The following is a 16,783-nucleotide window of genomic DNA, read 5'->3' as shown; positions in this document are numbered from 1 at the left end:
GGCTTCGACCTCCCCTTTGCTGCTCCCAGGCCAAAACAAACATAAACACTGCCCGTCACGGCCTCCTCTGCTCCAGACTCCTCCAATTGCCCTCTCTTTGCATATCTACCGTTACCCTCACTATCTCCTACCTTATGTACATACAAATATCACAGTTGCTTTTACAATTAGCACCATTAGAGTTGCTCAGAAATGCACTTTTCCAATTAAATTTCAACTTGATTGTCGTTTCTCCACTTTTAACCCTTTTACTTCCACCAACCACAGAAATCTTTATTCTTAACCTTCCCACAACCCCTCTTTTATTCTCTTCCCACGCCCTGTCCTTTTTAACCTCCCCCCACACCTCAAATCCCACCCCACTTTTTCGTTCCTCCTTCCTCGTCGCATGCAAACACACAAACACTAAGAACTCGCGCCTGTCCGCTCTCGTTCCCCCCCACGTGCCCTTGTCCCGCACCATGAGCCAGCCTCGCGCCCCGCTCGCGCGCCTCCTTGCGTGCCTGCTCGCGTGGCTCCTGCGGACCGCCCTGCGCGCCGCTTCGCGCCTCGTGCCGCTGCCTCGCCGCCACGGCTACCACAAGAACAACAACAATGATGACAAAGGCGGTCGCGGCGGCGACGACAGGAGAAACGGCCGCGAGTTCGGTGCCGACGACGTCGTGCTCATCACGGGTGGCGGGCGTGGGATCGGCCGATGGCTCGCCCTGGAGTTTGCTCGGCAGGGTGCTGGGAAGGTAAGCGAGGCGAACTGGGAAAATAAACTGAAAAACAACGTGCTTGTTATGCAGGTGTCATCTAACGGTGAGAGTGGGAGGTGGTGCTTGCGGGCTGAGGGTGAGGGGCGTGGTCATAAAAACGTGCAACTGCGCACAATGTTTATGTTGTTGATGTATAAAATGCACCGCACAATTAATGTATAAATATAACACCACATCGAACACAATTAATGTACAAATATAACACCACATAGAACACAATTAATGTACAAATATAACACCACATCGAACACAATTAATGTACAAATATAACACCACATCGAACACAATTAACGCACAAATATTACACCACATATAACACAATTAATGCACAAATATTACACCACATAGAACACAATTAATGTACAAATATAACACCACATCGAACACAATTAATGTATAATATAACACCACATTGAACACAATTAATGTACAATATAACACCACATAGAACACAATTAATGTTCAAATATAACACCACATCGAACACAATTAATGTACAAATATAACACCACATCGAACACAATTAATGTACAAATATAACACCACATAGAACACAATTAATGTATAAATATAACACCACATTGAACACAATTAATGTACAATATAACACCACATAGAACACAATTAATGTTCAAATATAACACCACATCGAACACAATTAATGTACAAATATAACACCACATCGAACACAATTATTGTACAATATAACACCACATACAACACAATTAATGTACAAATATAACACCACATATAACACAATTAATGTATAAATATAACACCACATACAACACAATTAATGTACAAATATAACACCACATCGAACACAATTAATGTACAAATATAACACCACATCGAACACAATTAATGTACAAATATACCACCACATAGAACACAATTAATACACAAATATTACACCACATATAACACAATTCATGTACAAATATTACACCACATAGAACACAATTAATGTACAAATATAACACCACATAGAACACAATTAATGTTCAAATATAACACCACATCGAACACAATTAATGTATAAATATAACACCACATAGAACACAATTAATGTATAAATATAACACCACATTGAACACAATTAATGTACAAATATAACACCACATAGAACACAATTAATGTACAAATATAACACCACGTAGAACACAATTAATGTACAAATATAACACCACATAGAACACAATTCATGTACAAATATTACACCACATAGAACACAATTAATACACAAATATTACACCACATAGAACACAATTCATGTACAAATATAACACCACATAGAACACAATTAATACACAAATATTACACCACATAGAACACAATTCATGTACAAATATTACACCACATAGAACACAATTAATGTACAAATATAACACCACATAGAACACAATTAATGTTCAAATATAACACCACATCGAACACAATTAATGTACAAATATAACACCACATCGAACACAATTAATGTACAAATATTACACCACATAGAACACAATTAATGTACAAATATAACACCACATAGAACACAATTAATGTTCAAATATAACACCACATCGAACACAATTAATGTACAAATATAACACCACACAGAACACAATTAATGTACAAATATAACACCAGGGAGAACACAATTAATGTACAAATATAACACCACATAGAACACAATTAATGTACAAATATAACACCACGTAGAACACAATTAATGTACAAATATAACACCACATTGAACACAATTAATGTACAAATATTACACCACATAGAACACAATTAATATACAAATATAACACCACATAGAACACAATTAATGTACAAATATAACACCACATAGAACACAATTAATGTACAAATATAACACCACATAGAACACAATTAATGTTCAAATATAACACCACGTAGAACACAATTAATGTACAAATATAACACCACATAGAACACAATTAATGTACAAATATAACACCACATCGAACACAATTAATGTACAAATAGAACACCACATAGAACACAATTAATGTACAAATATAACACCACATAGAACACAATTAGTGTTCAAATATAACACCACATAGAACACAATTAATGTACAAATATTACACCACATAGAACACAATTAATGTACAAATATAACACCACATAGAACACAATTAATGTTCAAATATAACACCACATCGAACACAATTAATGTACAAATATACCACCACATAGAACACAATTAATGCACAAATATTACACCACATAGAACACAATTCATGTACAAATATAACACCACATAGAACACAATTAATGTACAAATATAACACCACGTAGAACACAATTAATGTACAAATATAACACCACATAGAACACAATTAATGTATAAATATAACACCACATAGAACACAATTAATGTATAAATATAACACCACATTGAACACAATTAATGTACAAATATAACACCACATAGAACACAATTAATGTACAAATATAACACCACGTAGAACACAATTAATGTACAAATATAACACCACATAGAACACAATTCATGTACAAATATAACACCACATAGAACACAATTAGTGTTCAAATATAACACCACATAGAACACAATTAATGTACAAATATTACACCACATAGAACACAATTAATGTACAAATATAACACCACATAGAACACAATTAATGTTCAAATATAACACCACATCGAACACAATTAATGTACAAATATAACACCACATCGAACACAATTAATGTACAAATATACCACCACATAGAACACAATTAATGCACAAATATTACACCACATAGAACACAATTAATGTACAAATATAACACCACATAGAACACAATTAATGTTCAAATATAACACCACATCGAACACAATTAATGTACAAATATAACACCACATCGAACACAATTAATGTACAAATATTACACCACATAGAACACAATTAATGTACAAATATAACACCACATAGAACACAATTAATGTTCAAATATAACACCACATCGAACACAATTAATGTACAAATATAACACCACGTAGAACACAATTAATGTACAAATATAACACCACTTAGAACACAATTAATGTACAAATATAACACCACATAGAACACAATTCATGCACAAATATAACACCACATTGAACACAATTAATGTACAAATATTACACCACATAGAACACAATTAATGTACAAATATAACACCACATTGAACACAATTAATGTACAAATATAACACCACATAGAACACAATTAATGTACAAATATAACACCACATAGAACACAATTAGTGTTCATATACAAAAATATATATATATATATAACACCACATAGAACACAATTAATGTACAAATATTACACCACATAGAACACAATTAATGTACAAATATAACACCACATATAACACAATTAATGTTCAAATATAACACCACATCGAACACAATTAATGTACAAATATAACACCACATCGAACACAATTAATGTACAAATATACCACCACATAGAACACAATTAATGCACAAATATTACACCACATAGAACACAATTCATGTTCAAATATTACACCACATAGAACACAATTAATGTACAAATATAACACCACATAGAACACAATTAATGTTCAAATATAACACCACATCGAACACAATTAATGTACAAATATAACACCACATCGAACACAATTAATGTACAAATATTACACCACATAGAACACAATTAATGTACAAATATAACACCACATAGAACACAATTAATGTACAAATATAACACCACGTAGAACACAATTAATGTACAAATATAACACCACGTAGAACACAATTAATGTACAAATATAACACCACATAGAACACAATTAATGTACAAATATAACACCACATAGAACACAATTAATGTACAAATATAACACCACATGGAACACAATTAATGTACAAATATAACACCACATAGAACACAATTAATGCACAAATATAACACCACATAGAACACAATTAATGTACAAATATAACACCACATAGAACACAATTAATGTACAAATATAACACCACATAGAACACAATTAATGCACAAATATAACACCACATAGAACACAATTAATTTTCAAATATAACACCACATAGAACACAATTAATGTGCAAATATAACACCACATAGAACACAATTAATGTACAAATATAACACCACATAGAACACAATTAATGTTCAAATATAACACCACATCGAACACAATTAATGTACAAATATAACACCACACAGAACACAATTAATGTACAAATATAACACCAGGGAGAACACAATTAATGTACAAATATAACACCACATAGAACACAATTAATGTACAAATATAACACCACGTAGAACACAATTAATGTACAAATATAACACCACATTGAACACAATTAATGTACAAATATTACACCACATAGAACACAATTAATATACAAATATAACACCACATAGAACACAATTAATGTACAAATATAACACCACATAGAACACAATTAATGTACAAATATAACACCACATAGAACACAATTAATGTTCAAATATAACACCACGTAGAACACAATTAATGTACAAATATAACACCACATAGAACACAATTAATGTACAAATATAACACCACATCGAACACAATTAATGTACAAATAGAACACCACATAGAACACAATTAATGTACAAATATAACACCACATAGAACACAATTAGTGTTCAAATATAACACCACATAGAACACAATTAATGTACAAATATTACACCACATAGAACACAATTAATGTACAAATATAACACCACATAGAACACAATTAATGTTCAAATATAACACCACATCGAACACAATTAATGTACAAATATACCACCACATAGAACACAATTAATGCACAAATATTACACCACATAGAACACAATTCATGTACAAATATAACACCACATAGAACACAATTAATGTACAAATATAACACCACGTAGAACACAATTAATGTACAAATATAACACCACATAGAACACAATTAATGTATAAATATAACACCACATAGAACACAATTAATGTATAAATATAACACCACATTGAACACAATTAATGTACAAATATAACACCACATAGAACACAATTAATGTACAAATATAACACCACGTAGAACACAATTAATGTACAAATATAACACCACATAGAACACAATTCATGTACAAATATAACACCACATAGAACACAATTAGTGTTCAAATATAACACCACATAGAACACAATTAATGTACAAATATTACACCACATAGAACACAATTAATGTACAAATATAACACCACATAGAACACAATTAATGTTCAAATATAACACCACATCGAACACAATTAATGTACAAATATAACACCACATCGAACACAATTAATGTACAAATATACCACCACATAGAACACAATTAATGCACAAATATTACATCACATAGAACACAATTCATGTACAAATATTACACCACATAGAACACAATTAATGTACAAATATAACACCACATAGAACACAATTAATGTTCAAATATAACACCACATCGAACACAATTAATGTACAAATATAACACCACATCGAACACAATTAATGTACAAATATTACACCACATAGAACACAATTAATGTACAAATATAACACCACATAGAACACAATTAATGTTCAAATATAACACCACATCGAACACAATTAATGTACAAATATAACACCACGTAGAACACAATTAATGTACAAATATAACACCACTTAGAACACAATTAATGTACAAATATAACACCACATAGAACACAATTCATGCACAAATATAACACCACATTGAACACAATTAATGTACAAATATTACACCACATAGAACACAATTAATGTACAAATATAACACCACATTGAACACAATTAATGTACAAATATAACACCACATAGAACACAATTAATGTACAAATATAACACCACATAGAACACAATTAGTGTTCATATACAAAAATATATATATATATAACACCACATAGAACACAATTAATGTACAAATATTACACCACATAGAACACAATTAATGTACAAATATAACACCACATATAACACAATTAATGTTCAAATATAACACCACATCGAACACAATTAATGTACAAATATAACACCACATCGAACACAATTAATGTACAAATATACCACCACATAGAACACAATTAATGCACAAATATTACACCACATAGAACACAATTCATGTTCAAATATTACACCACATAGAACACAATTAATGTACAAATATAACACCACATAGAACACAATTAATGTTCAAATATAACACCACATCGAACACAATTAATGTACAAATATAACACCACATCGAACACAATTAATGTACAAATATTACACCACATAGAACACAATTAATGTACAAATATAACACCACATAGAACACAATTAATGTACAAATATAACACCACGTAGAACACAATTAATGTACAAATATAACACCACGTAGAACACAATTAATGTACAAATATAACACCACATAGAACACAATTAATGTACAAATATAACACCACATAGAACACAATTAATGTACAAATATAACACCACATGGAACACAATTAATGTACAAATATAACACCACATAGAACACAATTAATGCACAAATATAACACCACATAGAACACAATTAATGTACAAATATAACACCACATAGAACACAATTAATGTACAAATATAACACCACATAGAACACAATTAATGCACAAATATAACACCACATAGAACACAATTAATTTTCAAATATAACACCACATAGAACACAATTAATGTGCAAATATAACACCACATAGAACACAATTAATGTACAAATATAACACCACATCGAACACAATTAACGCACAAATATTACACCACATAGAACACAATTAATGTACAAATATAACACCACATAGAACACAATTAATGTACAAATATAACACCACATAGAACACAATTAATGCACAAATATAACACCACATAGAACACAATTAATTTTCAAATATAACACCACATAGAACACAATTAATGTGCAAATATAACACCACATAGAACACAATTAATGTACAAATATAACACCACATCGAACACAATTAACGCACAAATATTACACCACATATAACACAATTAATGTACAAATATAACACCACATAGAACACAATTAATGTACAAATATAACACCACATCGAACACAATTAATGCACAAATATTACACCACATAGAACACAATTAATGTACAAATATAACACCACATCGAACACAATTAATGTATAATATAACACCACATTGAACACAATTAATGTACAATATAACACCACATAGAACACAATTAATGTTCAAATATAACACCACATCGAACACAATTAATGTACAAATATAACACCACATCGAACACAATTAATGTACAAATATAACACCACATAGAACACAATTAATGTATAAATATAACACCACATTAAACACAATTAATGTACAATATAACACCACATAGAACACAATTAATGTTCAAATATAACACCACATCGAACACAATTAATGTACAAATATAACACCACATCGAACACAATTAATGTACAATATAACACCACATACAACACAATTAATGTACAAATATAACACCACATATAACACAATTAATGTATAAATATAACACCACATACAACACAATTAATGTACAAATATAACACCACATCGAACACAATTAATGTACAAATATAACACCACATCGAACACAATTAATGTACAAATATACCACCACATAGAACACAATTAATACACAAATATTACACCACATAGAACACAATTCATGTACAAATATTACACCACATAGAACACAATTAATGTACAAATATAACACCACATAGAACACAATTAATGTTCAAATATAACACCACATCGAACACAATTAATGTATAAATATAACACCACATAGAACACAATTAATGTATAAATACAACACCACATTGAACACAATTAATGTACAAATATAACACCACATAGAACACAATTAATGTACAAATATAACACCACGTAGAACACAATTAATGTACAAATATAACACCACATAGAACACAATTAATGTACAAATATAACACCACATAGAACACAATTCATGTACAAATATTACACCACATAGAACACAATTAATACACAAATATTACACCACATAGAACACAATTCATGTACAAATATAACACCACATAGAACACAATTAATACACAAATATTACACCACATAGAACACAATTCATGTACAAATATTACACCACATAGAACACAATTAATGTACAAATATAACACCACATAGAACACAATTAATGTTCAAATATAACACCACATCGAACACAATTAATGTACAAATATAACACCACATCGAACACAATTAATGTACAAATATTACAGCACATAGAACACAATTAATGTACAAATATAACACCACATAGAACACAATTAATGTTCAAATATAACACCACATCGAACACAATTAATGTACAAATATAACACCACACAGAACACAATTAATGTACAAATATAACACCTGGGAGAACACAATTAATGTACAAATATAACACCACATAGAACACAATTAATGTACAAATATAACACCACGTAGAACACAATTAATGTACAAATATAACACCACATTAAACAATTAATGTACAAATATTACACCACATAGAACACAATTAATATACAAATATAACACCACATAGAACACAATTAATGTACTAATATAACACCACATAGAACACAATTAATGTACAAATATAACACCACATAGAACACAATTAATGTTCAAATATAACACCACGTAGAACACAATTAATGTACAAATATAACACCACATAGAACACAATTAATGTACAAATATAACACCACATGGAACACAATTAATGTACAAATAGAACACCACATAGAACACAATTAATGAACAAATATAACACCACATAGAACACAATTAGTGTTCAAATATAACACCACATAGAACACAATTAATGTACAAATATTACACCACATAGAACACAATTAATGTACAAATATAACACCACATAGAACACAATTAATGTTCAAATATAACACCACATCGAACACAATTAATGTACAAATATACCACCACATAGAACACAATTAATGCACAAATATTACACCACATAAAACACAATTCATGTACAAATATAACACCACATAGAACACAATTAATGTACAAATATAACACCACGTAGAACACAATTAATGTACAAATATAACACCACATAGAACACAATTAATGTATAAATATAACACCACATAGAACACAATTAATGTATAAATATAACACCACATTGAACACAATTAATGTACAAATATAACACCACATAGAACACAATTAATGTACAAATATAACACCACGTAGAACACAATTAATGTACAAATATAACACCACATAGAACACAATTCATGTTCAAATATAACACCACATAGAACACAATTAGTGTTCAAATATAACACCACATAGAACACAATTAATGTACAAATATTACACCACATAGAACACAATTAATGTACAAATATAACACCACATAGAACACAATTAATGTTCAAATATAACACCACATCGAACACAATTAATGTACAAATATAACACCACATCGAACACAATTAATGTACAAATATACCACCACATAGAACACAATTAATGCACAAATATTACATCACATAGAACACAATTCATGTACAAATATTACACCACATAGAACACAATTAATGTACAAATATAACACCACATAGAACACAATTAATGTTCAAATATAACACCACATCGAACACAATTAATGTACAAATATAACACCACATCGAACACAATTAATGTACAAATATTACACCACATAGAACACAATTAATGTACAAATATAACACCACATAGAACACAATTAATGTTCAAATATAACACCACATCGAACACAATTAATGTACAAATATAACACCACGTAGAACACAATTAATGTACAAATATAACACCACATAGAACACAATTAATGTACAAATATAACACCACGTAGAACACAATTAATGTACAAATATAACACCACATTGAACACAATTAATGTACAAATATTACACCACATAGAACACAATTAATGTACAAATATAACACCACATAGAACACAATTAATGTACAAATATAACACCACATAGAACACAATTAATGTCCAAATATAACACCACATAGAACACAATTAGTGTTCAAATATAACACCACATATAACACAATTAATGTACAAATATTACACCACATAGAACACAATTAATGTACAAATATAACACCACATATAACACAATTAATGTTCAAATATAACACCATATCGAACACAATTAATGTACAAATATAACACCACATCGAACACAATTAATGTACAAATATACCACCACATAGAACACAATTAATGCACAAATATTACACCACATAGAACACAATTCATGTACAAATATTACACCACATAGAACACAATTAATGTACAAATATAACACCACATAGAACACAATTAATGTTCAAATATAACACCACATCGAACACAATTAATGTACAAATATAACACCACATCGAACACAATTAATGTACAAATATTACACCACATAGAACACAATTAATGTACAAATATAACACCACATAGAACACAATTAATGTACAAATATAACACCACGTAGAACACAATTAATGTACAAATATAACACCACGTAGAACACAATTAATGTACAAATATAACACCACATAGAACACAATTAATGTACAAATATAACACCACATAGAACACAATTAATGTACAAATATAACACCACATGGAACACAATTAATGTACAAATATAACACCACATAGAACACAATTAATGCACAAATATAACACCACATAGAACACAATTAATGTACAAATATAACACCACATAGAACACAATTAATGTACAAATATAACACCACATAGAACACAATTAATGCACAAATATAACACCACATAGAACACAATTAATTTTCAAATATAACACCACATAGAACACAATTAATGTGCAAATATAACACCACATAGAACACAATTAATGTACAAATATAACACCAAATAGAACACAATTAATGTAAAAATATAACACCACATAGAACACAATTAATGCACAAATATAACACCACATAGAACACAATTAATGTACAAATATTACACCACATAGAACACAATTAATGTACAAATATAACACCACATAGAACACAATTAATGTACAAATATAACACCACATAGAACACAATTAATGTACAAATATAACACCACATAGAACACAATTAATGTTCAAATATAACACCACGTAGAACACAATTAATGTACAAATATAACACCAAATAGAACACAATTAATGTAAAAATATACCACCACATAGAACACAATTAATGCACAAATATAACACCACATAGAACACAATTAATGTACAAATATACCACCACATAGAACACAATTAATGCACAAATATAACACCACATAGAACACAATTAATGTACAAATATAACACCACATAGAACACAATTAATGTACAAATATAACACCACATATAACACAATTAATGCACAAATATAACACCACATAGAACACAATTAATTTTCAAATATAACACCACATAGAACACAATTAATGTACAAATATAACACCACATAGAACACAATTAATGTACAAATATAACACCAAATAGAACACAATTAATGTAAAAATATAACACCACATAGAACACAATTAATGCACAAATATAACACCACATAGAACACAATTAATGTACAAATATAACACCACATAGAACACAATTAATGTACAAATATACCACCACATAGAACACAATTAATGCACAAATATAACACCACATAGAACACAATTAATGTACAAATATAACACCACATAGAACACAATTAATGTACAAATATAACACCACATAGAACACAATTAATGTTCAAATATAACACCACATAGAACACAATTAATGTACTAATATAACACCACATAGAACACAATTAATGTACAAATATAACACCACATATAACACAATTAATGTACAAATATAACACCACATAGAACACAATTGCTGTACAAATATAACACCACATAGAACACAATTAATGTTCAAATATAACACCATATAGAACACAATTGATGGACAAATATAACACCACATAGACCACAATTGCTGTACAAATATAACACCACATAGAAATCAATTAATGTACTAATATAACACCACATAGACCACAATTGCTCTACAAATATAACACCACAAAGAACACAATTAATATACAAATATAACACCACAAATAACACAATTGATGGACAAATATAACACCATGTACAACACATTTACAATACAAATATAACATCATATAGAACATAAGTAATGTACAAATATAACACCACAGAGACCACAATTGCTGTACAAATATAACACCACATAGGACACAATTAATGTGTAAATATAACACCACATAGAACACAAGTAATGTACAAATACAACACCACATAGAACGCAATTGCTGAACAAATATAACACCACATATAACACAATTGATGTCCAAATATAACACCATGTACAACATATTTACTATACAAATATAACACGATATATATATTTGTGTGGTCCACAGATATATGTAATATTCAATGCTATTAAAGATCCATGCTCCACAAGGCCGCCCTTGTTGCTATGTTTATGAAGATCATATGAAGCAAATATGAGGTCCATTGGAACTTATTTAGAGGTTGCTCAAAAAATAACATTTTTAATTTATCCTGTTTTTTTCAGATGGCAGAAACTCGCAGCTCTTCCACAGTTTGGTTGCTGGGCAAGTCTGAAAAGGAAATAATATGTGGGGGACTACCAACCAAAGGACACACGTTGCAGAAAATGGTGTACCATCACATACAAGAACACCGTACAGTTCGTGAAAGTGCCAAACTTAGTGTACAAGCTGTGTGTGCATACTGGGGGAAAGCACGAATTCCAGTGCAGAGAGTAGATTCCTGTGAGCGCCAACTTTTGAAGTTGTATGATGCCTACAAACTGGTAAGAAAAATAGAACCAAGACATTCGAAAACTATAGAGTGAAGGAGCAGATGTTCAAAGATGATCTTCAATCCCTCTTCGATATCTCACCAAATGATGCGCTTGAGAAAATGACGAATGAAGAAGACAAAGCATTCCTTATCATGCAGCGTGAGGATCCCTCAAGTTCACGTATGGGATCTGTGGACAACACTCTGGCAGTGAAGGAGAACAGAAAGCGTATCAGGCTTGAGAATGAAGATAAAAGAAAGAAAGCTGAGACTCTAACAGCAATGCAATCTGTTCCTTCAACATCGGCTGTGGTTGATGATGATGATGAGTCTGAGATTGAAAGCTCCGATTCAGGGGACAATGAATTCAAACTCCAAAGTCCATCTTCTGCCAAACAGGTGAAAAAGTCTCCCATCAAGTGTTCACTCCAGCAATAGTGGCAACTCTGGACAGAGTAAATCTCTCAGATCGGCGTGCTATGTTTGTGGCCAGTGCTTTTGCACAATCTCTTGGTCATACCATTGAAGACAAGTGCAAGCCAACAATAATAAATAATTTGAGTAATTGAAAATAGATAATTATCTTTGAATTGATGTATGATGCTAAAATTTTTGTATCTTATTATTCATTAAAATTTGTCAACATTTTGAGCAACCTCTAAATATTGTCCAATCAAGCTCAAATTTTCACCACAAACTACGTTCTTCAATAGGAATAGGGGCAGGCTTGTGGAGAAATGCAAATCCAATCTTCAAATTTTTGGACCACCCTAATATATATATATATAACACAATTATTGCACAAATATAACACCACATATAATACAATTGCTGTACAAATATAACACCACAAAGAACACAATTAATGTACTAATATAACACCACATAGAACACAATTAATGTACAAATATAACATCACAGAGAACACAATTAATGTACTAATATAACACCACATAGAACACAATTAATGTACAAATAGAACATCACAGAGAACACAATTAATGTACTAATATAACACCACATAGACCACAATTGCTGTACAAATATAACACCACATAGAACACAATTAATGCACAAATAGAACATCACAGACAACACAATTAATGTACTAATATAACACCACATAGACCACAATTGCTGTACAAATATAACACCACATAGAACACAATTAATGTACAAACAGAACATCACAGACAACACAATTAATGTACTAATATAACACCACATAGACCACAATTGCTGTACAAATATAACACCACATAGAACACAATTAATGCACAAATATAACACCACATAGACCAAAATTGCTGTACAAATATAACACCACATATAACACAATTAATGTATAAATATAACACCACATATAACACAATTAATGTTCTAATATAACACCACATATACCACAATTGCTGCAAAAATATAACACCACATATAACACAATTAATGTACAAATATAACACCACATAGACCACAATTGCTGTACAAATATAACACTACATACAACACCATTAATGTACAAAAATAACACCACATAGAACACAATTAATGTACAAATATAACACCACATATAACACAATTATTGTATAAATATAACAACACATAGAACACAATTAATGTACAAATATTACACCACTTAGAACACAATTAATGTACGAATATAACACCACATAGAACACAATTAATGTGCAAATATAACACCACATAGAACACAATTAATGTACAAATATAACACAATTAATGTCCAAATATAACACCACATAGACCACAATTAATGTTCTAATATAACACAATTAATGTATTAACATAACACCACATAGATCACAATTGCTGTACAAATATAACACCACAAAAACACAATTAATGTGCAAATATAACACCACATATACCACAATTAATGTACAAATATAACACCACATATAACACAATTAATTTACAAATACAACACCACATAGAACACAATTAATGTACAAATATAACACCACATAGACCACAATTCATGTACAAATATAACACCACATAGACCACAATTAATGTACAAATATAACACCACATAGACCACAATTGATGTACAAATATAACACCACATAGAACACAATTAATGTACAAATATAACACCACATATAACACAATTAATGTACAAATATAACACCACAAATAACACAATTGATGGACAAATACAACACCATGTACAACACAATTGATGGACAAATATAACACCATGTACAACATATTTACTATACAAATATAACACCACATATAATACAATTGCTGTACAAATATAACACCACATAGAATGCAATTGATGTACAAATATAACACCATGTACAACATATTTACTCTACAATACAACACTATATACATATAAAACACAATTATTGTATAAATATAACATTATATAAACACATTTCCGATACAAATATAACACAATTACTGTGCAAATATAACACTATATATAACACAATTACTGTGCAAATATAACACTATATATAACACAATTACTGTACAAATACACCCTATTTGGAATACAATTATTGTCCAAATATAACATTATATAAAACACATTTCCCTATCCCTATCCAAATATAACACTATACAAAACACATTTACTATCCAAATATAACACTATACTGTGAATGAATGATCGTTTTAAGGCCATTTTCCCCGCTAGAGTGGGGGTTAGCCTTGCGGGCCCCATGACAATCATGGTTCCCTGTTTAAGGCAATGTTTTTCTGGCCGGATGCCCTTCCTGACGCCAAGCCCCACTGTATACAACACAATTACTATACTGATAGGCCAGATCTGGATCCAGACCTGAACCAATATCTAATCGGCTTGTTCTGGCCATCTCCACAACTCATCTACCTAGTTTTGTCATCGGTCGTCCACAAGGTTTTGAAATATCATGCTACATGTCATTCCTGGCCCTACCTTTTTGGCTGTTTTTGAACACAGGTAAGTTTCCCACACTTCGCCCTAT

The 16,783-nt window shown here is 30.3% G+C and overlaps 1 protein-coding gene across 1 annotated transcript in view; it reads left to right on the top strand.

The window, feature by feature from the left end:
- The first annotated feature begins 365 nt into the window (after window positions 1-365).
- Window positions 366-16,783, top strand: part of LOC137429842 (short-chain dehydrogenase/reductase 3) — a 49,083-nt gene continuing 32,665 nt past the window's right edge. Inside the window, exon 1 of the mRNA XM_068120139.2 lies at window positions 366-737. Within this exon, the coding sequence (XP_067976240.1) occupies window positions 462-737 (276 nt within the window). The 5' untranslated portion in view covers window positions 366-461. The remainder of the gene's footprint in view (window positions 738-16,783) is intronic.

The sequence above is a fragment of the Myxine glutinosa genome, chromosome 6 (genome assembly GCF_964187855.1).
Source record: "Myxine glutinosa chromosome 6, kmMyxGlut1.1, whole genome shotgun sequence".
Lineage (NCBI taxonomy): Eukaryota > Metazoa > Chordata > Myxini > Myxiniformes > Myxinidae > Myxine > Myxine glutinosa.
The sequence above is the reverse complement of the archived record's forward strand: the minus strand, read 5'-3'. Positions and strand labels throughout refer to the sequence as shown.